At 43.3% G+C, this 24,974-nt stretch overlaps 1 protein-coding gene across 1 annotated transcript in view; it reads right to left on the bottom strand.

The window, feature by feature from the left end:
* DPY19L4 (dpy-19 like 4) overlaps window positions 1-24,974 on the bottom strand; it is a 113,436-nt gene that overhangs the window by 6,459 nt on the left and 82,003 nt on the right. Inside the window, exons 14-18 of the mRNA XM_030216760.1 lie at window positions 18,887-19,007; window positions 18,156-18,212; window positions 12,882-12,964; window positions 9,185-9,317; window positions 3,733-3,891 (exon numbers count right to left, since the gene is read on the bottom strand). Of these exons, the coding sequence (XP_030072620.1) occupies window positions 3,733-3,891; window positions 9,185-9,317; window positions 12,882-12,964; window positions 18,156-18,212; window positions 18,887-19,007 (553 nt within the window). The remainder of the gene's footprint in view (window positions 1-3,732; window positions 3,892-9,184; window positions 9,318-12,881; window positions 12,965-18,155; window positions 18,213-18,886; window positions 19,008-24,974) is intronic.

Here is a 24,974-nt window from a genome sequence, read left to right as displayed (position 1 = left end):
TAACGAGTTCCAGAGCTTAACAATTCGTTGAGTGAAAAACAAATTCCTCCTATTTGTTTTAAAAGTATTTCCATGAAACTTGTCCCCTAGTCTTTGTACTTTTTGAAAAAGTAAAAAATTGATTCACTTCTACTCGTTCTACACCAGTCAGGATTTTGTAGACCTCAATCATATCTCCCCTCAGTCATCTCTTTTCCAAGCTGAAGAGCCCTAATCTCTTTAGCCTTTCCTCATATGAGAGGAGTTCCAACCCCTATCATTTTAGTCGCTCTTCTTTGAACATTTTCTAATTCCGCTATATCTTTTTTTGAGATATAGCGACCAGAACTGAAGATACTCAAGGTGAAATTGCCCCTTGAAGTGATACAGAAGCACGATAGTGTTCTTGGTCTTATTTACCATCCCTTTCCTAATAACGCCTAACATCCTGTTTGCTTTTTTGGTTACTACTGCACAGTGGCCAAAGATTTCAGCGTATTGCCTACAACGACACCTAGATCTTTTTCTCGGTTGCTGACCAGCAGCTGGACCCTAGCATCAAGTAACTATGATTTAGGTTATTCTTCCCAATGTACATCACACTGCATTTGTCCACATTAAATTTCATCTGCCATGTGGATGCCCAGTCTTCCAATTTCCTTCCTGCAATTTTTCACAGTCTGTATGTATTAACAATCTTGAATAGTTTTGTCTGATCTGCAAATTTAATCACCTCACTCGTTGTTTCAATTTCCAGATCATTAATAAATATGTTAAATAGCACCTGTCCCAGTACAGATTCCTGTGGTATTCCACTATTCATCCTTTTCCACTGAGAGAAATGGCCATTTAACCTTATCCTCTGTTTTCTGTCCAATAACCAATTCCTAATCCACAACAGAACATTGTCTTCTATCCCATGATTCTTTAATTTTCTCAGGAGTCTCTCATGAGGAACTTTCCAGAAAACCTAGATACTCTACAGCAACTGGCTCACTTTTATCGACATGTTTATTCATGTCTTCAAAGAAATGAAGTAAATTGGTGAGGCAAGATGTCCTTGGATGAATCCATGCTGACTCTGTCCCATTAATCCATTTTTATCTATGTGTTCTATAACTTTATTCTTTATTATAGTTTCCACTATTTTACCCGGCACTGATGTCAGGCTTACTGGTCTGCAATTTCCCACATCACTCCTGGAACCCTTTTTAAAAATCGGTGTCACATTGGCCACCTTCTAATCTTCATTTACTACGCGATTTTAATGACAGGTTACAGAGTACTAACAGCAGGTCAGCAATTTCATGTTTGAGTTATTTCAGTACTCTTGGATGCAAGCCATCTGGTCCAGGTGACTTATTACTCTAATTTGTTGATTTGGCTCAGTACATCTTTCAAATTCAAAGAGATTACTTTCAGTTCTTCCGCATCATCATCCTTGAGCACCATTTCTGGTACAGGTAGATCTCTTACATTTTCTGTAAAGACTAAGCAAATAATTCTTTCTGCTATGGCTTATCCTCCCCTGAGTGCCCCTTTTGCTCCTACAAGGCCTAACAGTGCCATGGATTCCCTCGGCTTTCTGCTTCTGATGTACCTGAAAAAGCTGTTACTGTGAGTTTTTGCTTCTGCTGCAAGTTTCTCTTCACATTCTCTTTTAGCCTTCCCTATCAATGCTTTGCATATAACTCGTCAGTGCTTATGTTGCATCTTATTTTCCTCATTTGGGTCCTTTTTCAATTCTTTGAAGGACGTTATTTTGGATCTAATAGCCTCTTTCATTTCACCTTTTAACCATGCTGGCTATCATTTTTTCATCTTTGTAAATATGTGGAATGCATCTGGTCTGGGCTTCCAAGATGGTATTTTTAAACATCCATGATCAATTTAATGTCCTAACCTTTCTTTTTAACCATTTCCCTCATTTTATCAGGTAACATGGACGCTTATTTGCCACTATAAAACAGGGTCCCAGAACCAGCCTCAGTGTATAAATGCTGATGCAAAACAGTTCCACTGTGTGCATTTACTCTCTATGTGATCTTGGGTAAGTTATAAAATATGTATGTACACTGCAACTCCACCTCTGCTCTACCAAAATCTTGCATCCCAGGAATGCTTATACACAGATTATGGAATAAGTAGGCACACTTTTTCATCTGCCTAAGTTGTACTCATATGCAACTGTGTAATTTTATAAATCCCCTTCCAAGGCCTGGGCTTTATATGCAGAAATGGATTGCTAGAGTTACCTCCTGAATAAGCGGTGGAAAATTATGCTGCTAACCAGATTTAAAAGTTCAGAAATAAGGTTCAAAATAATCCACCTCTTGTGTGAGGCCAACATAGTTGCCAAGTGAGAGCGCCTCAATCATTCTCCAGCAACTGGCATTAATACGTGTATATTTTATTCATTTAGCCAAAGGATATTCACACAGGTTATTCTTAATACAGATTCACTGAAGTCAATTTTTAAAGGGGCCCTTTTACTAATTTGTGGTAGGCACTAATGGGTGCCTACCGTGCACCAAAGAGCACTGCCATGGGACAAGTTAAGGCATTCTGCGGTAGTGTGCTGATCAGTATGCGCTAATACTGCACTAAAAAAATAATTTTTTGGCACAGGAGGCGTGGCTATGAGTGGAGAGTAGGCGCAGCCAGCACTAATCGGGTAGCCACAAGCTGCCCGATTAGCACAGGAGTAGCGCCAGAGCCCTTACCACCTAGTAAATAGGTGGTGGTAAGGGCTCCCATTGTAATGGTCACTCACTAATTGGGAAATTAGCACGTGACTGCAGCGCACAGAAAACCCATGTGCTACAAATAGCACCAGCAACTTTTGAGTGCAGCTTAGTAAAAAGGCCACAAAGTGATTTATATGGAACCAGTGGCTTTTATCTGTATAAATCCATTTTCCATCTCTCGTCAGTTTGAATACAGATAGTGATGGGCTGGAAATCTAACCGCTCTGCCATTATCCATACATAGGTGGGGTGGAGTTTATGCTGAACAGCAGTCCTAGAGTGAAATGCATAAGCTACTCATAGAACAGCTGTATATTGCTATGTGACAGAGTGTATAGGAAGATACCAGTTCCCCTTAAGCACACTCCCTCACAGCCAGGGGAAATAAAAGCCTGAGAGACCCAGAGTAGGAAGAAGCAGACCTCCAGAGTAATCCAACAAAATATACATTGAAAGATCAGAGGTGTAGCCATGAAGTAGTAAAGCATTTACCTGGCAAACCCTGTTTACACTGTGGCAGGTTTCTGTATATTTTTCTTTTTGAACCATACAATTTCAAAAAGGTGTTGTTAATTTTTTAACTGTGGTCTGGGTGTTTGTGAAGGATCCTCACGCTATCATGTACTACTATACAGATAATGACAAGCAGTAAGCAGAAAATGTGCCACTGACCATATGTTTAGCTACACTGAATACATATATATAATTTTTTTTTAAGTGGCCAGCATTAAAAAAAAAGTACACATTTTACATGCTTATCCATCCCTTTTGAAATTAGACCTGCGTTTTATCCCTGGAGAGTGACTGTGCTTGGATTACTGTGTTTTGCTCCCTAGAGGAGTACACACAGTGACTGTGCTTGAAAAATAATTTGAAGATCCTCTTCAAATGAAGGAAATGCTATTGCTGTAACTATCAAAAAGCAAGGAGCAATGCTGCAGTTTTTCTCCTGTATAATGCATTACTGTGCATGACAGGAAGTGAAATATTCACTCAGATCACTTACATGCCCATTAGCGACATCCAGTAAATCTTTCACCCGGCAGCCTTTCTCCGTCCCCACCTCGTTGCAAATGGAATCTTCAATAATTACGTAACTGGCTTTGTACGATGTCAGTATCTTGTAAATATCCTCAGCAGATCTCAGACTGTAGATCTGATAAAGCTGGAACAGAGAATGCAGTACATTTGGTAACTTTCTCTGCTGAGCATTCTATATTCACCAGAAGCACTGTCCCAATAACACCGAGCAAAGCTCTGACTCCTAGCCTCTCTGTTCACCTATGTGCAGAGGTGGAAGAGGCATGAGTTATACTGTAGGATGGACAGAACAATTGTAAAATCAATTCTAGATGTAAAGAAGTGTTTTATGCATGTAAATAGCAGCTTATAACATTGTGCATCTAATATGTACATGTGTAAATTTACCACCAGATCTGAGTAGAGGTAAATCTGGGACAGGGGAATCGCTTCTGTTTTGATTTACAAACTTTATAAATGTACACAGATGTGTAAATTAACCCAGGACATTTGTGCATGGTAAACAGCATGTGTAAATGTAAGGACATGAACTCCCAAGAATAATTTTCAAAATACAAGTGTGCTCATACTTGTCTTTTGAAAACTCACTGGTACCCATACAGGGGTCTGTATGTACTTAAGAATGCTTTTGATTAGTTAGTTACACCGGAACCATTCAAACTGGAAAGCATGAAGCTTCATGTGCCGATGCCATACCTCTACGCCACAAGATATCCACTCTTTAGTTGGGACTCTATTTATGAGTATAATTTACTAACTCAATGACTACACAGAGGTACTACCGAGATGAAAAATGATGTGCCAACTACAAACCTCCAGGGTTACGTACCAAAGGAAATGATTATAACAGAACGGCTATTTTTTTTTTTTATTCTCAACTTTTCTACTATCAGGCTTATTTTCGAAAGTGATCGCCGGCCATCTTCCGACATAAATCGGGAGATGGCCGGCAATCTCTCAAAAGCGGTGAAATCGGTATAATTGAAAGTGGCTTTTTGGACACCATCACCGCTTTCCCATCACCGCGCCGGTGAAAGTTCAAGGGGGCATGCTGGCGGCATAGCGAAGGCGGGACATGGGCGTGGCTACTAGATGGCCGGCTTTCGCGGATAATGGAAAAAAAAAAGCAGCGTTATTCAGTATTTCGCCGGGTTTACTTGGCCCTTTTATTTTCACGACCAAGCCTGAAAAAGGTGCCCCAACTGACCAGATGACCACCGGAGGGAATGGGGGATGACCTCCCCGTCATCCCCCAGTGGTCACCAACCCCCTCCCACACTAAAAAAATAAAAATCTTTTTTTACCAGCCTGCATGCCAGCCTCAAATGTCATACCCAGCCCTGACAGCAGTATGCAAGTCCCTGGAGCAGTTTTTAATGGGTGCAGTGCACTTCAGGCAGGCAGACCCAGGTCCATTTCCCCCGACCTGTTACACTTGTGGTGCTAAGTGTTGAGCCCTCCAAACCCCCCCAAAACCCACTATACCCACATGTAGGTGCCCCCCTTCACCTATAAGGGCTATGGTAATGGTGTAGAGTTGTGGGGAGTGGGTTTGGGGGGATGCCTGGAACAACCTTCCTGAGCCCCTACGTCAATCCCCCTCCCTGCCCATCTTCAAGTCTCTGCTTAAAACCCACCTCTTCAATGCTGCCTTCGGCACCTAACTCTTACCTTCAGGATATCTGGACTGCCCCAAATTGACTGCCCCCATCGTATCGTCTATTCACTTGTCCTTTAGATTGTAAGCTCTTTGAGCAGGGCCTGTCCTTTTATGTTAAATTGTACAGCGCTGCGTAACCCTAGCAGCACTATAGAAATGTTAAGTAGTAGTAGTAGTAGTAGTGATTTGGGGGGCTCAGCACCCAGCTATGCACCTGGGAGCTATTTGTGTATTTTTAAACATTTTTAGAAGTGCCCCCTTGGGTGCCCGGTTGGTGTCCTGGCTTGTCAGGGGGACTCCTGGCTCCTCCCATGACCAAATGCCTTGGATTTTGCCGGGTTTGAGATCTCCGGCATTTTTTTCCATTATCGCTGAAAAACAAAACCGGCCATCTCAAACCCGGCGAACTCTGGCATTTGGCCTGGTTAAACCGTATTATCGAAAAAAAAAAAGATGGCCGGCCATCTTTTTCGATAATACGGTTCCAGCCAGCTGTTGCGCTGCCGCCAAAATAGATCGCCGGTAATCTATTTCACCGGCGACGTTCGATTATGCCCCTCCACGTTTGCAGGGCTATGTTAAAATTGATAATGAGATTGAGCTCATTTGTTGGAAGCAGAATTGGATTCTATAAGTTTTTGGATTGTTTCATGTGTATCAGACTATTCCTCACCTGAAGAATAGCTGATTAGGAAGCAGTACCATATTTTAGGTATCTTTACTTGTATTTATTTGCTTTGGCGTTTTTTTTTTTTTTTAAACTGTGAATGTTTTGTTGTGCCTCACTCATGGGCTGATGCACAGAACTCTCACACTGTAGGGAGCAGCACCAGGAAATACCACAGGAACAGCGCTGCAAAATATCTTCCCAACGCTCAACACTAATACCATGCAAATTATATGCTTGAGCATTGGGTGGTTAAGAGGGAGGAACGTCCCTGTCACAGCTCCACTGTACCTCCCCCGACTCACTGTTTTTCTTTGGGTGAGCAGGTCCCGCGATGCTTCTCAGGGTGTAACCCGCCTTCCTTTTCAAGCTGCACACCAGCCGACACAGGTCTCTTAGGGTATGTGCACGTGCTTCAGGCTTAGTTTTAAAGGGCCTGCAGCAGGAAGCCAGTTAGGGGTTTTCCTTTTTTTTTTTTTAAGGAAGTCCCCTTCATAAAAGGTCGCCTGATCTCCTCATGTGTCTTCAGGTTCCTGCCTTGCCATGTCTCCAAGTTCCAGTCCAGTCGTGCCTTGTCTCCTACCTCTTACCTTGTCCAGTTTAGACCTAGTGTTTGCCTTGCCTTGTCTGGGTCCAGTTCTAGCCCTATTTGCCTTGTCCTGCCAGCCTAGTTCTGTCAGCCAAGCCTTTCTTAGTACTTTGCCTAGTGCTGTGCCTAGCTACAGTCCAAGGGCTCACTTCCCCCGAGTCCCTGACAGATTGCAAAGGCCATGAGTCCTCCGTGTTGGGAAAGCAAGGATGCTGTGATTCTCCTTCTGAGGAGGTAGGTTTTCCCAGAGTGAGACTTGTTCGCTTTCTACTTCCAAGATTCAGGTATGGCTGGGAGTCTACCTAAGAAATCTCTTCAAATTTCTATGTCATGTACCAGGCCCGAAGAACCGGACCAGGGTACGTGGTCCAGGACACATCTGATTTTAGAAGGGTCAATGGTTCCAAGGACAAATTTTTGGAAGTCTGTTCCTCTGCTCCTAAGAAGGTTTTATCTTCGGTCTCCTGTGACACTCCATCCTAGACCGAGGGGAGGAGGCCCCTTGAGGAGGGCGTACTGTCACGGCTATGCCGTGCCTCCCCTGACTCACCATTTTTCTTTGGGTAAGCAGGTCCTGCGATAGTCCTTGGGGGGCTGCACCCACTTTCCTTCTCAAGCTGTGCACTGGGCTGATGTTGGTTTCCTAGGGCACGCGCATCGGGCCCAGTTTTAAAGGGCCTGCATTGGGGAGCCCAGGAAGCCTTCCAAAGACATCACTTCCTGTTGTTTTTTTTTTTTTTAAGGAAGTCCCTGCCTCCCTATCAATGCCTTTGCAAAAGGTCTTCTGGTCTTGTCTGCAAGTCCAGCCTTGCCTTGACTGTGTCTTCAGGTTCCTGCCTTGCTGTGTATCAAAGTTTCAGCTTTGCCTTGCCTGCGTCTCCAGGCTCCAACCCAGCCATGCCCTGTCTTCTAGCCTTGCCTTTAAGTTCCTGCCCAGCCATGCCTTGCCTTCAACTTCCAGTTGTGCCTTGCCTTGTTTTCTAGTTCTGGTCTTGCACTGTCCTGCTTTGTCCTGTCTGGATCCAGTTCCTGCCCGGTTTCTCTTGACTTGCCCTGTCTGGACCCAGTTCTTGCCTTTTGCCTTGCCCTGTCTGGACCCAATTCTTGCCTTTTGCCTTGACCCAGTTCTTGCGCCTTGCCTTGTCTGGACCCAGTTCTTACGCCTTGCCTGGACCCAGTTCTTACGCCTTGCCTTGTCTGGACCCAGTTCTTACGCCTTGCCCTGTCTGGGTCCAGGTTCTAGCCCTGCTTTGCCTTGTCTGGATTCAGTTCTAGCCTTGTCAGTCTGGTCTCACCTCACCATGTCTGCCTTGTCTTGCTTAGCCTTGTTTGCCTTGTCCTGCCTAATCCTATCAGCCAAGTCCTACCTGCCTTTTATTCAGCCAAGCCTTGCCTACTACTATGCCTAGCCAGAGTGACTCGCGTGCTGTAGTCGGTGCCCAGCTACGGTCCAAGTATTCACCTTCCCTGAGTCAGTTACAGTGACTGGCGCATGTGCACAAGAGTTGTACCGTAAGAACAGCTCTTGTGTACATGCCCAGTCAAACTGGGAAGTAGGGAGCCCGTGTACAGAAACAGACATATGCAATGGCTTGTAAGATCAAATGGACTTGATTTACAGAGACATTCTTCAATGGGATTTCATGGACATATTTTTTTTAACCTGACACAACAACCAGTTTATCTTCAAAGGGGATGATGACATTTTTGTGCACAGAATGTTTTAGATTTTCTGGGTTTCAGAAAGGACTATCCTTCTTTGAGAAATCCTCTCTTCAAATAACCCACCTGGCATTGTTTCCAGTATTAGGGTAGTGGGTTTTTGTGCACTGTTTCTCTGAGCATGGGAGGGAATAGCTGATGACCTCATTTGCATCTGATTACATTTTAATACTAATTGCGGCCATCTTGAGCATGAACATCGTCTCCAGCACCAATGTTCCTCCCCTCTAAACATACTGTGCACCATAATGCCAGCGCTAATCGGCTCTAGCGCTGGCATTAGATTTTGAACATTGGCCCATCAGATTTGTAGATGATGCAAATTCTTTTGTTTAAAGTATTATTCTTGTTAACAGCAATGTGCTGACCGTGGTTCAGGCAGCAACCTTACTTGGAGTGAGGAAGGGGTGCAGGCATTGTCCCTGTTTTCTCATTGCGTGGTTTATTTGTTACTAAGATAACGCAAAGGATGCCACAATGTCTGGGACTTTGCTCTTCCTCTTTCAACTTATTATTCAATTTATAAATCATTTAAACAGAAAAGCCCCAGGCAACGTACAGCTAATCTAACAATGTAAATTAAGAATAAAAAGATGACACAAAGCTTAGAACAGCTCAGAAGTGGACACAACCAACTAATAAACAGGTGAGCTGGCTTTGCAGGACTCTTAAGCCACACTATTTTCAGTATTTCCCCCCGACTTGCTCAGTGACTTAACTGCAGTTCACGCACCACATACTGGACAACACAGCGGTGGGACAGAATGTTGTTCTCTTACATTTTCATTTCTCTTCATGAAGTCTTCGTTGGTATACAGAGGTAGACTGGTAACCTTCGAGCCAGTACACAGTTTTATGGCTCCCATCAGCTGTGGACTTCCTGCAAAGACAGCAGCCAAAGGAGCCTCTCGCCTACAAAGCAACAACACATGTGAGGCTGTCAGCTGGGGAGTCAGTTGAGAAATTTGCACAGAAAAACTTGTAGTATGGTTAGGAGCTTTAGGAGTACTCGGAGAGGCCTACAGGACAAATAAGGGATAAGGGAATTACTTAAGGTGGGATTGCAATAAGGGAATTACTTAAGGTGGGATTGATAAAACAGACATGGGTACTGAACAAGTGAATAGGAGTTAGGAGTTAAAAGAAGCCCCCAAAAGGTGGGCTTTTACATAGATGACGGCAGAAAAAGACCTGCTTGGTCCATCTAGTCTGCCCAAGATAAACTCATATCTTGAATTTGTACCTGTCTTTTTCAGGGCACAGATATTCTAGGGCAATTTTGGAAGTTAGCCTAGATTTGAAGATGGCTAGAACTGGAGCTTGACATACTGATTCTTAAGTATCTGGCAGATCCCAGAAAGGGGATCTACTTCCCAATATCTAGGGAGAAGCGATGGCTCTCCCAAGTCTACCTGGCTAATCATTTTTATGGGCTTTTCCTCCAGAACTTGTCCAAACTTCTTTTGAATCCTTGAGATATGGATTCATTTGAATCCATGAGATATGATAGAAAATTAGATGACATGAATTGACTTTGCACAGTGGTAGACTTAGGAGTAACATCAAGAAATCCTTTACATGAGAGGGGGGAGGTGGTGGAACAAAAACTGACTAAATTCAAAAACGTGTGGAATAAACACACAGGATCTCCACACAGAAAGAGGATGGAATCAAAGCACAATTAAATGACTTTTACACTTTAAACAGGGCATAGGGAGGGGGTACAAATGTAACAATCAGTGTAACCTGCAGGCAGCATCAGGCACAACTCTGGCCATTTTGTTGAGCAGAATAGATGGACCATATGCATCTTTATCTGCCGTTATTTATTATGCCATTATATGTTGCTATGTTAGATGCCTTGAACACATCCTCAGGCAACAGTTTACACAGATTAATTATGTGCTGTCCGAACAAAAAAAAAAAAATCCCCAAAACCTTTTACGATTTTCAATCACACTGCTTGCTTTCTTGTTTTAGTGTTTGACAAGATTAAATAACTGTTCCTTATTGTTCATAGTTTTATAACTTCTTTCATATCCCTTCTTAGTCATGTTTTCTCCAAGCTGAAAAGCCCTGACCTGTTTAGCTTTTTTTTTTTTTTATAAGGGAGGTGTTCCACACTATACAAGCTGCTGTTTAAGGGTGATGTTAAAAACACAAAAGGAATTACCAGAGCACTACTGCGACTCTTATCACCTGACTAAACACAGATGATGATCCTGCCAAGAATCTGTCATGGCCTTGGGCCACGCCCCCGGCACCCTAACTCGCCCTCTCTGGTGGAGGTCGCTTCCCGGGCATCTTCAGCAGTCCCATGGCTTGCTGCTCCGTTTCCGGCAGAGCGATGGCTGACACTGGGCTCCTTTGGTGTACGTGTGAAGGGTGTGCTTTTGTGGACCCACAGCAGGGACCCCGGGATGTCTGCCTCAGCCTGCACTTCTAGTTCGGGAGGGATTTAAGGGAGTCTTCCTCGTCCTTCAGGCGCCTTCGAACCGGGTCCTCTTGGGCCTTGTTTGTGAGGTATTTCTGCCTTGCAAGGTCTTCCTGCCGTTCCTGCGTTGTTCCTGTTCCAGCTGTGCCTGCCTTGACTCTAGTTCCTGCCTGGCCTCGCCATGAAGCTCCAGTCCTGCCTTGTCTCCGAGTTCCTGCCAAGCTCCAGCGCTGCCTTGTCTCTGAGTTTCTGGCAAGTGCCTGTCAAGCTCCAGCACTGCCTTGTCTCAGAATTCCTGCCAAGTTCCACCCTGCTTTCTCTCTTACTGCACAGCTCCAGTCCTGTCATGTCTGTTTTGCCTTGCCTTGTGTAGTGAGTTGTCATGTCCAGATCCAGTTCTTGCCCTGCCTTGTTCAGATCCAGTTCTTGTTCTGTTGTCCTGCTTAGTCGTGTCTGCCTTGTCCTGTCTAGTTCTATCCCTGCTGTCCAAGATGGGAAGGAACATGGGGCAACCAATCCAGGTGAGACACCAAAAGCTGAGTAGATAAAATCTTTTATTGCCAACGACCAGATATAAAGTTCGGCAAATGCCTGCCTCAGAAGTCAACGCATCTGTGTCAATTGTGGATATATTTTCAGTTGTGTAATCTTGTAGCTGGAAAGCTACCTTTGCTAAATCATCCGGTGATACCTCAAAAAGCACAGCACCAAGAATATTGCTTAAGGTAGTTTTCCAGTCTCAATTTTCTGTGTGCACATCAGGATAGATCAAGAGATATATTAAGGGATCACAGGGAGTCTTTTCGGAATTTACTGTCCTTTCTCTGTTCATCATTCATCTCTGTCTGGACAGCTCTAAGAACCTTGCTAGTAGAGAATGACACCGGGACAAAGTTTGTCTCCGTCCCCGCCCCGTCCATTCTGTCTCTGTCCCCACCCCATCCCCGCAGGCCCCGTCTCCATCCCCGTTCCGTCCCCGTGGGCTCTGTCCTCATCTGCAGAAGCCTCAAACACTTATGATTTTATATTTACATTTTTTTTTATTAAAATATAAAAAGGAACAATATGCTGTACAATTGTTGTGTATAAATTACAAATAGAGAACAATAATAACAATGAGCAGCTATAATAACCCTCCTTCCCACCACCACCCTCTACCAACCCCAACAATAGGTGATTTCTACTACACCAAGGAATCCTAATTCACACTGTTAAAACGTCCAGGGGTATAAAATACAACCCGTTCTATATGCCCTAGAGGGGGAAAATATGCCCTATAAAGCACTGTTATGTTTTTTAAATCTGTGGATAAATAAGAAATCATCAACAATCTCAGGCTTCAATCTAGCTCTCCTGTCTTCCACAGTCCTTCCTGGAATAGAAGTTGTCTTCTTAGATGTGCTGGTAGCAGGATGTACAGGATCTCCCATGCAAATTTTGCTAGTTGTGGCCAGTACGTTTGCTTGTTTTTCCCTTAAAATCAAAATATCTTTGTAGACATCACTTAAACATAAATAACAGACCAGTTCATTAACAGGCTTCAAAGTAGAAAATGACATGGGGACAAAGTTTGTCCCCTGTCCCCATTCTCGTGGGATCTGTCCCCGTCCCCGCGGTTACTGCAGTTCCCCGTGTCATTCTCTACTTGCTAGTCTGAGGCTGAACTCCAAGTCTTGTGTCCAGCAGAGGTCAGAAAAGTCACAGCAGATAGGAGTAATCCGAATAGACAAGAGTATCCAAACTGACACTCCCCGTACCACAATGCACAGAGCAAGAATCTGAATTCAGGTATCTTTGTTTAATGATGTCTTTAAAAATAACAATTCCTCCTTTTAGGGGAGATGATATAGAGATTAATCATTTCACTAGTTACTCCTCAACACCATTTATAGAACAGGAAAAAATTAATCCTAGGGTTAGTCAGCGTGACTTGCATTAGATAAGACAGCAATAAAAGAAGAATTAGTTCATATTTTAAATTCCCTATGGTGAAATTCAACATAAACAGAGCGATATTAAATGAGAAGGAAGCTGTTACTCACTTTATCCACCTCATGAGTTCTATGGTATCTAGGTCATAGAATTCTCTCAGCTCTGACAGCTCCATCATCATTCTTGGAAAATGCTAGAAATCATAATATATGCTCGAATTAATTGACTTACCACCCAGAAATAGATTCAGTACCTCAAGATCATATCTGAGCTTACACTACCCAGACTGTAATGGCCTTAAGTACAAATCAATTTACGCCACCAACTTTACATATATAGGCACCCAATTATGGAATGCTCTACCCAAACAAGTAAAATCTACCCAGAACTACCTAAATTTCCGAAAATTATTGAAATCAGTATTAAGAAGGCATATTCTCCAGGTTTAGCCTAACTTGAATTAACTATTACTATAAATTCTGATCCAAGGACAATAATTACCTGTTTATTATCACTTGCCTTTTGATGTTTAATTGTTATTTTATATCTTATTCTCAATTTGTATAATTGTTTTTCTTGTACTGTAGCTTGCACTAAAGACTTTGTAAGCCACTTTTGAGCCTGCGATCAGTGGGAAAATGTGGTATATGTAATATATATATATATAAGTTCTTTTTATTGAAACAGATACAATCCAATACGAATACAACAGATCTTACATAGTATAACTAAATAAGCTTTAATCCTTTCCACCCCAACTCCCTCCCAATTAATCATACAAATCTGACTTCTAGATTTGAAATCTTATGACCCATGCCCTATACTGTCACAATAAAATAGCATCTCTTCCCACCCTCCTACCCTCAGTATCCAATAATCTCTATCTATAACTGAAGTAGTCCTGACATTTCCTCTAGTGTGTACAGTGAAGCTATTCCACTCTTTACTGAAAACCATTTAAAGCCACAATACATGCTTTATTTTATTTGTTTGGTGCATTTGTACCCCACATTTTCCCACCTATTTGCAGGATCAATGTGGCTTACATAGTACCGTCAAAGGCGTTTGCCCAGTCGGTGGATAACAAATACAAAGTTGTATAGTGATCGTATGAGGTGTAAGTGGAGGGTCGGAATGGATGAAGATTGCGTGATGTCCTGTTCGATCATAGTCGTGCTGTGTTGGTAGGTGAAGAGGATTACGTGGGGTCGTTGGGGTAGGCCTATTTGAAGAGGTAGGTTGTTAGTGATTTCCTGAAGTTCAAGTGGTTGTGGATTGTTTTCACAGCTTTTGGGAGCCCATTCCATAGTAATTGTAATAGTAATAGTAGGTGTAATTGCTTGCACATATACTTTCCATATCATGAAGAAAGCTTTTTGCAGTTCAGGTGTGGATTAATTTTTTTTTTTTTTTAAGATGCTTAGGGGCATAGTTATCAATAAAGATGTGTTATTTTAACATTAACTTGTGCTATTTTGGCAGAGGTCCCATTTTACTCAACAAGACCTAGTTACTAATAACTGGGGTCGACAGTAAAATAATCTGTCTCAGTGGTAGCCCATATTTCATAAAGAGACACAGGCACCTGCTTAGGCACCTATTTCTCTTTATGAAATGGCCCATCAAAAGCTGTGGATATCATTGATTTTTTTTAAAGCTGTGGACACTTATGCCAGCTCAGGAGCAGGTGTAAATGTTTGTATGAATGCCAAATATTTTATAAAGTATACACATAAATCCACCCCAAACATACCTAAACCCCCAGCCATGTAAAAGTATATGTTCTCGTTACTGCATGTACATTTACACAGTGTATAATTATTTAAGCGGCATTTTGCACATACAGTGGTGGAAATAAGTATTTGATCCCTTGCTGATTTTGTAAGTTTGCCCACTGACAAAGACATGAGCAGCCCATAATTGAAGGGTAGGTTATTGGTAACAGTGAGAGATAGCACATCACAAATTAAATCCGGAAAATCACATTGTGGAAAGTATATGAATTTATTTGCATTCTGCAGAGGGAAATAAGTATTTAATCCCTCTGGCAAACAAGACCTAATACTTGGTGGCAAAACCCTTGTTGGCAAGCACAGCGGTCAGACGTCTTCTGTAGTTGATGATGAGGTTTGCACACATGTCAGGAGGAATTTTGGTCCACTCCTCTTTGCAGATCATCTCTAAATCATTAAGAGTTCTGGGCTGTCGCTTGGCAACTCGCAGCTTCAGCTCCCTCCATACGTTTTCAATGGGATTAAGGTCTGGTGACTGGCTAGGCCACTCCATGACCCTAATGTGCTTCTTCTTGAGCCACTCCTTTGTTGCCTTGGCTGTATGTTTTGGGTTATTGTCGTGCTGGAAGACCCAGCCACGACCCATTTTTAAGGCCCTGGCGGAGGGAAGGAGGTTGTCACTCAGAATTGTACGGTACATGGCCCCATCCATTCTCCCATTGATGCGGTGAAGTAGTCCTGTGCCCTTAGCAGAGAAACACCCCCAAAACATAACATTTCCACCTCCATGCTTGACAGTGGGGACGGTGTTCTTTGGGTCATAGGCAGCATTTCTCTTCCTCCAAACACGGCGAGTTGAGTTCATGCCAAAGAGCTCAATTTTTGTCTCATCTGACCACAGCACCTTCTCCCAATCACTCTCGGCATCATCCAGGTGTTCACTGGCAAACTTCAGACGGGCCGTCACATGTGCCTTCCGGAGCAGGGGGACCTTGCGGGCACTGCAGGATTGCAATCCGTTATGTCGTAATGTGTTACCAATGGTTTTCGTGGTGACAGTGGTCCCAGCTGCCTTGAGATCATTGACAAGTTCCCCCCTTGTAGTTGTAGGCTGATTTCTAACCTTCCTCATGATCAAGGATACCCCACGAGGTGAGATTTTGCGTGGAGCCCCAGATCTTTGTCGATTGACAGTCATTTTGTACTTCTTCCATTTTCTTACTATGGCACCAACAGTTGTCTCCTTCTCGCCCAGCGTCTTACTGATGGTTTTGTAGCCCATTCCAGCCTTGTGCAGGTGTATGATCTTGTCCCTGACATCCTTAGACAGCTCCTTGCTCTTGGCCATTTTGTAGAGGTTAGAGTCTGACTGATTCACTGAGTCTGTGGACAGGTGTCTTTCATACAGGTGACCACTGCCGACAGCTGTCTGTCATGCAGGTAACGAGTTGATTTGGAGCATCTACCTGGTCTGTAGGGGCCAGATCTCTTACTGGTTGGTGGGGGATCAAATACTTATTTCCCTCTGCAGAATGCAAATAAATTTATATACTTTCCACAATGTGATTTTCCGGATTTAATTTGTGATGTGCTATCTCTCACTGTTACCAATAACCTACCCTTCAATTATGGGCTGCTCATGTCTTTGTCAGTGGGCAAACTTACAAAATCAGCAAGGGATCAAATACTTATTTCCACCACTGTATATGCTTGCATATACATGTAAAAAAGCTATTGTAAAATTACTCCCCCCCCCATTAGTAAACTATAATTGTATGCAAGTTATGAGCGAGTGGATGCTGCAATATCACTTAAAGAAAAAATGAAACTCATGTTAAACACAACATAGTGTTCCCTAAGAAACTTAGGTTGCCTGTGTCTTTTGGAACTTTTCATCCCTTCCACCCTGGTTTTGTAACCTTAGACCTCACAGTAGCCTTCTTCAGCTGTTTCCTTAAACCCCAGTTACTGACTTTGGAGGGATAGCTTAATTGAAGCAGTGTCTTAGTGAATCCAAACAAACAGTTTCCACTTTATAGTCATGGATTTAAGGGATAATCAAATATTTTGAAAATTTCTTCTAGCCTTTCTCCAACTTGTGCCTTGGAATAACTATCTTTGGAATTCTTTCAGCAGCTCTGCGTTAGACCTTTGCTTCAAATTCACTTCATACAATAGAAAGAGCTTGATTCTTCATCCAGGAATCAGTTACTATTATGACTGAACACTGTGGGCCTTAAAGTAATTTTTAGAAATGGAGCTAATATGGATTTGTTATAACAAAAGGTGTGAAAATTTATACAAATCAAGACTTTCTAGTTCTTAATTATTATTTCTTTTTTAATTCCTTTTTCCATGTGTAGGGTGTGTTATGTAGGTCAGTCAAACAAATTCCTATTTTAATGCATTTTAAACTGGAGTTTTTGTCAGCAGATTATGAAAAACATACAAAAGTGTGAACATTTTTACAAGGCATTGTTCATTTGGATGACAGGCATTAATATTAGGAAAGGATAAAAGGAAACTATCAGGGCTTATTTTCGAAAGAGAAGGACGCCCATCTTTCGACACAAATCGGAAGATGGGCATCCTTCTCACAGGGTCGCCCAAATCGGCATAATTGAAAGCTGATTTTGGGCGTCCCCAACTGCTTTCCGTCGCGGGGATGACCAAAGTTCACGGGGGCATGTCGGAGGCATAGTGAAGGTGGGACTTCGGCGTGCCTAACACATGGGCGTCCTCGACCCATTATGGGAAAAAAAAGGGCGTCCTTTGACGAGCACCTGGATGACTTTACCTGGTCCTGTTTTTCTTACGACCAAGGACAAAAAGGTGCCCGAACTGACCAGATGACCACTAGAGGGAATTGGGGATCACCTCCCCTTACTCCCCCAGTGGTCACTAACCCCTCCCACCCTCAAAAAAAAAAATCTTTTGTGCCAGCCTCTAATGTCATATTCAGGTCCATCACAGCAGTATGCAGGTCCCTGGAGCAGTTTTAGTGGGTTCAGTGCACTTCAGGCAGGCGGACACAGGCCCACCCCCCCTACCTGTTACACTTATGGTGGTAAATGTGAGCCCTCCAAAACCCACCAAAAACCCACTCTACCCACATTTAGGTGTCCCCCTTCACCCGTAAGGGCTATGGTAGTGGTGTACAGTGGTGGGTAGTGGGTTTTTTTTTTTTTGGTGGGGGGGGGGGGGGGGGGTTTGGTGGGCTCAGCACACAAGGTAAGGGAGCTATGTTCCTGGGAGCAATTTCTGGAGTCCACTGCAGTGCCCCCTAGGGTGCCCGGTTGGTGTCCTGGCATGTCAGGGGGACCAGTGCACTACGAATGCTGGCTCCTCCCACGACCAAAGGGCTTGTATTTGGTCGTTTCTGAGATGGGCATCCTTAGTTTCCATTATTGGTGAAAATCAGAAACGATCAAGTCTAGGGATGACCATCTCTAAGGACGACCTAAATGTCAAGATTTGGGCATCCTCGATCGTATTATCGAAACGGAAGATGGACGTCCATCTTGTTGCAATAATACGGGTTTCCCTGCCCCTCCTCCACTGGGACGTTTTGCGAGGACGTCCTCAGCAAAACTTGGGCGTCCCTTTCGATTATGCCCCTCCACGTGCCATATCTGGCTAGTTCACACTTACCTCTCTCCACAAGCTGAAACCTATGACAGTGGGCACTGCGGTGCTCAGAATGACAGCCTACAGTAAAATCAAGCCAATAAAAGTTCATTTGAAACATAAACAGGAAGAAATCAGACATCAGTTTCAGTATTCAATAAATTTTGTGTAAACGTCTATGATATGGTTTACAAATGTTGAAGCTTTGGCTCGTTCTCAGATTTTTTTTTTTTTTAATTCCACTTCACAGCATATACTGGATACTTTCTAGGTACCATGTAGAACTCTGCTTCATAATGCCCTGGAGTTCACACTGCCCAAGGCCTCCTGCTCCTTCTGGTAAAAAAACAACCTACCAGCAAAAGTAAAGGAAATAGTAAAAATAAGGACACTGGTCTGTGTTGGATAGCCCTCAATGGAGGTCAAGTTTCTGGTTTCAGCCTTGGCTGGTGAAGCTGTGGAGCTTCTATGGGAGTTCTTGTCATCATATGGGAGCAACACCTATAGGTGGGATTCGGAGTGCATATGAACTGGGTTTCAAATGGAGCAATGGTCTGTAGCCCTCTACTGTATTAGCTGGGCTACAGAGGAATATGCAGGAGCTGTTCCATCAGGTACAATCCCTGATGGTCATTAATGCAGGTCCTATAAATACCTACATATATAGCTGAAAGGTCAGTTGTGGAGGAAGGCAAATGATGGCAAACCCCCATCCATCTACATTTTAAGATGATATTCTAGCAAGAAACACTCACCAGTAATACAGGCTGAACTGATTTCAATCTAATCCACTTGAAGAGAGTCACCCAAAGCTCGGGAGAACACACACCAAAAGCAGCAAGCATGCAGACGTACGGTGTCCAGAGATACTTCACACTAAGGATGGGTGAGAAAACGGAAACATGAGATCCTGAGTTCTGCTCAGCCACATCATCCCACCCTTTCACAGTTGTGGCCTGGCTGATGAGCATCCAATACTTATCAGAAGATGCCAATGCCTTCATTTATTAAAGGTTTCACCTACCATATAGGAAAAGCTCTTGTTACAACAGGTCCATGACATTTTAAAACAGCCAGGGATCATTGTTCCTGGATCCTGGAATTTGTAACAGAAGTCAGGACGTGGATCATTTTAAAATCCTTGAAGACACAGGGAAATGAAAGTTGGACTCTAGCTTCTACAGATTGTAGCCATAGCTCCTCCTCTGCAGATCGGCAACTGAACCTTTACTAGGCTCAAATTCTATAAAGTAATTAAGCGTGTAAAATTAGAGGCTGCTGGGATCAAAGTCAGTGACTCCTCTTTTTCAATGAAGTCTTAAATGCCAGCAGAATTAGACACGGCTGCTGCCGCCACTGATACAGATTCTACAATGTGTGTAAGTCCACAGCAAAGCAGAAGAAGAAAAAAACCCCACAGTCCTCTTCTGTCTACATCATAAGTACATAAGTAATGCCACACTGGGAAAAGACCAAGGGTCCATCGAGCCCAGCATCTTGTCCACGACAGCGGCCAATCCAGGCCAAGGGCACCTGGCAAGCTTCCCAAACATACAAACATTCTATACATGTTATTCCTGGAATTGTGGATTTTTCCCAAGTCCATTTAGTGTGGTTTATGGACTTGTCCTTTACGAAAACATCTAACCCCCCCCTTTTTAAACTCTGCCAAGCTAACTGCCTTCACCACGTTCTCCGGCAACAAATTCCAGAGTTTAATTATGCGTTGGGTGAAGAAACATTTTCTCCGATTTGTTTTAAATTTACTACACTGTAGTTTCATCACATGCCCCCTAGTCCTAGTATTTTTGGTTTTTTTCATCCGTTTGGATACAGAAAGTGAAAGTGCCTTGTTGCTTTGTAGCTTTTACTATATGAGACGTGGGGTAAGGAATAATACATTGTAGAGGAATATATTCGAGTTATTCCCCAAGTTTTCCACGTCATCACTGTGACCCCTGACGCAGGTGCTAGTCACTGAAACACGGCCCGTGTCGGGTCCTTTTGTCAAGGCTCATTCATTAAAGAACTGTGTTCCATTTTTAAAGGCCCGTGGTGCTGTTTTTTTGTTTGGACTTTAGTTTGTACTTCGTTCCCTCTCTTTTGTTATATCCTAAAGGATACATAACCATGGGTAAGCTGTGGTTTTCCCAAGTCCAAATGGTTAATAATGGTTTACAACCTTTTCCTCCAAGGACTAACCTAAACCCTTTTTAAATCCAGCTATAATAGCTGCTTCTAACACATGCTCTGGCAACAAATTCCAGAACTAAATGTGTTGAATGAAAAAATGTTTTCTCCAATTTGCCTTAGTGTTCAACAATTTTTATTGAAGACATAATGAAACAAACCGTCAAAAGAACCGCACCATACAGTAATGGTAACCAGCAAACAGGATTCAACTGCAACAAACATAATATTTTGTCTTCAAGCTTTCCATATAGATTCCCCCCTACTCACCCTTCCCCCCAACTCTAGTTAAACAAATAATCTATATCGTCTAAATATAAACAGATGTAATAGATCTATCAAACATCCCCTCAGGAAAGGATGAAAGGCCTGTACTCTGATGGCCCTCCCTCTCACCTTCTGAAAACTATTTCACACATTGAAGATTAAGGTAAATGGGATTCACGATTAATGCTTCCACAGTACCAGCAGATCTCCACCTGAACCTCTTGAGGAGGAAAAAAAACAAAAACAAAACCCAAAACCCTATCTCTTGCCCAACCCCCAAACCCCCCACCCCACCCCACCCCTCTTCTGCTCCACCAAAGTTACTACCAATCCCGAAAAGGAAGAAATATAGGGCCCATCTAATTACCACTATGTTCCCCAGTGAAGAAACCCCCCCCCCCAAACTTCTTCCCCTCCTCTCTGCACGCAACTTACTAGAGCAGAACCTCCCCCCAACCCCCTCCCCCCACCGCCTCCCCTCCAAATCCCAAACCCTCAAGTTCCCTAGGAGAACTCATCACGTGTTGGTGCCCCAAATCCCCATAATAATACACTGCAAACAGCTCATTTTGGATAAGCAGAAAGCAACAGTTAATAAATTTTACCCCCTTTAAGGTACTTTCCGTTCCAATCCTACAGGAACCCCCACTATGCATTTACTCATATGCTGGCATCCTTCCCTCAAGTAAGCTTATGATCCCCATAGCCCCAACACCAAATGTCACTCTAGATTCTTGCAGTCACATATCAGCTCTTGTGTCCAGGAGTATTTCCTCAAACCTTAGTAGAGTCGTCCCAACAAGCATTTGCAAATCAGTCTGCAGCCTCCTGTGGCAATCCTTTAACAAACTCCTTAGCTGCAGCCACTGCTTCAAATTACTTCTCTGATCCATCATAATGGATTCTCAATTTCGCTGGATATATCAGGACGAACCTGATTTTTCTCTTGTGTAGCACCGCACAAACAGGCGCGAACTCCTTCTGCTCGGCTGCCACACGTGCTGAATAATCCTGAAAACAAAGGATTCTCTGCCCCTTCATAACAAAGTTCCCCTCCGGATCGCAAGGCCTGCAGAATCGCCTGCTTATGGCCATAATGTAGGATGCGCCCTCTCAATCCACAGCTGGCCAGATAAGTTGTTGAGTTTCAAGAAGCTCGGGAGCCAGCTCTCCAAAAAGCCCCCCAGCTCCAATTCTTTAATCTGCCCAGACAGACCAATTAGGCGCAGGTTATTGCGTCTAGATCTATTTTCCAAGTCATCCAGTTTATTTTCCAGCTCCATTATCTGTTTCTGCAAGGCCTTCGTCGGCTGCTCCGATTCTACCATGCGGTCTTCAATATCACTAATACGCTGTTGCATATGATCCAAATCTAGATGGAAACCATCAAGGCGTTCATGGGCCGATTCTGCCCGATCAAACAGAACCTGTAATTTTTTGTCAAGGGCTACCCCCACCGCCGCAGTGATTGCTGCAGTGCAAGCCGAACAAACACTTGAGTTTGGCGATTGCTGCCCAGCCGCCATCTTGGGTTCCGCAGGTTTGCTTTTCTCCTTCTCCTTCCTTTGCGTTTTTGCCGCCATCCTTTGCTTTCCTGATCAGACCTTCAAGATGGCACACAGCGCAATCTCCGATCTATCGTTCTGCAAAAACGGGAGCTCGTTTAATCCACTTTTGGGTTCGATAAAGGCGTAAGGTAAGGGGGACTGGCAGGAGCTCCGCTCAAACGTGACTTTACTCCTGCATCGCACCACGTGACCTTCTCCAATTTGCCTTAAAAGTTTTACATTTCAGCTTCATGGAGCTATGTAAAGAGACATACATTCTAATAATCTATGGTAAGAATGTTGTGAGGTCTCCTGTTTCTGGGGGAGGGTAGAAGGCGAGGTCTGAAGGATGATTAATCACCTGATGCAGATCACACCTCTCAAGTTTGTTAGGATACTAGATTAACACAAATATCCTTCTAGATATAAGCCACTGATCTTGAAATTGCTACTGGCTACTCATTTTATGATTGTTCATAGCTAGAAGCAAAAGAAAAATGGCGTCAACCAGGGGCGTAGCCTGATCTGGAATTTTGGATGAGGCCAGAGTAAAGATGGGTGGGCCTTCCAAAATTCCTCCTCTCTTCTATCCCTCGATCCAGCATTTGCCCTCTGCCTGGCAACACCCTCCTCTGAACCTCCTTCCCTGATCTATCTCAGTGACTTTGCCTGCGGCTTCAGTGGTGCATATCCACTGCCTGCGTGGGCCTCGTAGGCTTTGCTCTGCTGCGTTCCACCAGACAGGAAACACAAAGTGACGTTAGCAAAGGCAGGTTGTGGAAAAGGAAAGCCTGTGGGGCTTGCACAGGCAATGGATGTGCTGAGGTAGAACGGAGGGGAGGGGGTTGTCAGACAGCAGGTGGGAGGCAACTACCAGAACCGGGGGCAGAGGAGAGGGAGAGAGGGGAGCGAGGCGGTCGCCACTGAACTGTTTTGGGCCCCAGAGAAGGTGGGCCTGAGTCAAGAATGGGTGAGCCTGTGCCCACCAACGCAGTCCTGTAGCTACACCGGTGTGAGTAATCCAGGCAGGTAATTCTCATCGAATAGGTGTCATTTACTGTTAGGTAAGACCTGGGAAATTAGGTCATATATGGAATTTTTAAAAAGATTTTATAATGCATTATAGCTCCTCAAGTCTTACACCAGTCCCCCACACTGAATGCTGAGTTGTGACTTGCAATTATTTATGTAACACTGATGTCTACTTTTTTTTTTTGTGGTTATACTCTCTCCATTGTCATGTACTTCTGGATGCTTTACAGCCATATTACACCACCATGCTGTGTCATTGTTCCCACATTTGCACTACAAGGGGTAATTTTCAGCAGTAGAAGTCATCGTTTTCATTTAAATATCAGCACTTAAATTAATACATGTATTAAGCACCACTTTAGGTATAATTGTAGAGGAACAGCCTAATGGTTCAAGCAATGAGCTGAGAACCAGGAGAGCCCGGTTCAAACCCCACTGCAATTCCTTATGAACTTGGCCAAGTCACTTAACTCTCCATTGCCTCAGGTACAAACTCAGATTTCCCTCCAGGGACAGAAACATACCTATTGCACCTAAATATACACTGCTTTGATAGCTTTCAGGCAGTATGCTGGCCTAAACTAAATGGTTAGCATCTCAACAATAGCTAATATGGCACCTATCTAGATCATTTGGGAGGGGGTGGGAGACCACCCTCGCTGCGCCACTTTACTATATGGATAGTATTAGGGTGGCCAACATGTAACTCTGTTTGAAAACTGTCCCCAAGGACTAAAAAAAAAAAAAAAAAAAAAAAAAGAGTGTACATAAGTACATAAATATTGCCATACTGGGACAGACCGAAGGTCCATCAAGACCAGCATCCTGTTTCCAACAATGACCAATCCAGGTTACAAGTACCTGACAAGATCCCAAAACAGTACAATACATTTTATGCTGCTTATCCTAGAAATAGAAATAAGCAGTGGATTTTCCCCAAGTCCATTTTAATAATGACTTATGGACTGTTCTTTTAGGAAGCTATCCAAACCTTTATTAAACCCCGCTATGCTAACTGCTTTACCGCATTCTCTGGTAATGAAATCCAGAGTTTAATTACATATTGAGTGAAGAAATATTTTCTCAGATTTGTTTTAAATTTACTACTTTGAAGCTTCATTGCGTGCCCCCTAGTCCTAGTAGTTCTGAAAAGAGTAAACAAGTGATTCGCATCTACCCATTGCACTCCACTCATTATTTTATAGACCTCTATCATATCTCCCCTCAGATGTCTTTTCTCCATGCTGAAGAGTCCTAGCAGCTTTAGCCTTTCCTTATAGGGAAGTCATCCCATCCCCTTCATCATTTTCATCACCCTTCTCTGTACCTTTTCTAATTCCACTATGTCTTTTTTGAGATGCGGTGACCAGAATTGAACACAATATTCAAGGTGTGGTCACACCATGCAGCGATACAAAGGCATTATAACGTCCTCATTTTTGTTTTCCATTCCTTTCCTAATTATACCTAACATTCTATTTGTTTTCTTAGCTGCTGCCGCATACTGAGCAGAGGGTTTCAAAGTATCATCAACGATGATGCCTAGATCCCTTTCCTGGTCGGTGACTCCTAATGTGGATCCTTGCATTACGTAGCTATAGTTCGGGTTCCTGTTTCCCACATGCATCACTTTGTACTTGCTTGCATTAAACATCATCAGCCATTTAGATGTCCAGTCTCCCAGTCTTGCAAGGTCCTCTTGTAATTTTTCATAATCCTCTTGCGATTTAACAACTTTTTATAACTTTGTGTCGTCCGTATATTTAATTACCATCTCTAGATCATTTATAAATATGTTAAAAAGCAG

The sequence above is a fragment of the Microcaecilia unicolor genome, chromosome 1 (genome assembly GCF_901765095.1).
Source record: "Microcaecilia unicolor chromosome 1, aMicUni1.1, whole genome shotgun sequence".
NCBI classification, from domain to species: Eukaryota; Metazoa; Chordata; class Amphibia; order Gymnophiona; family Siphonopidae; genus Microcaecilia; species Microcaecilia unicolor.
Note: the sequence above shows the minus strand (reverse complement) of the source record. Positions and strands in the feature narration are given on the sequence as shown.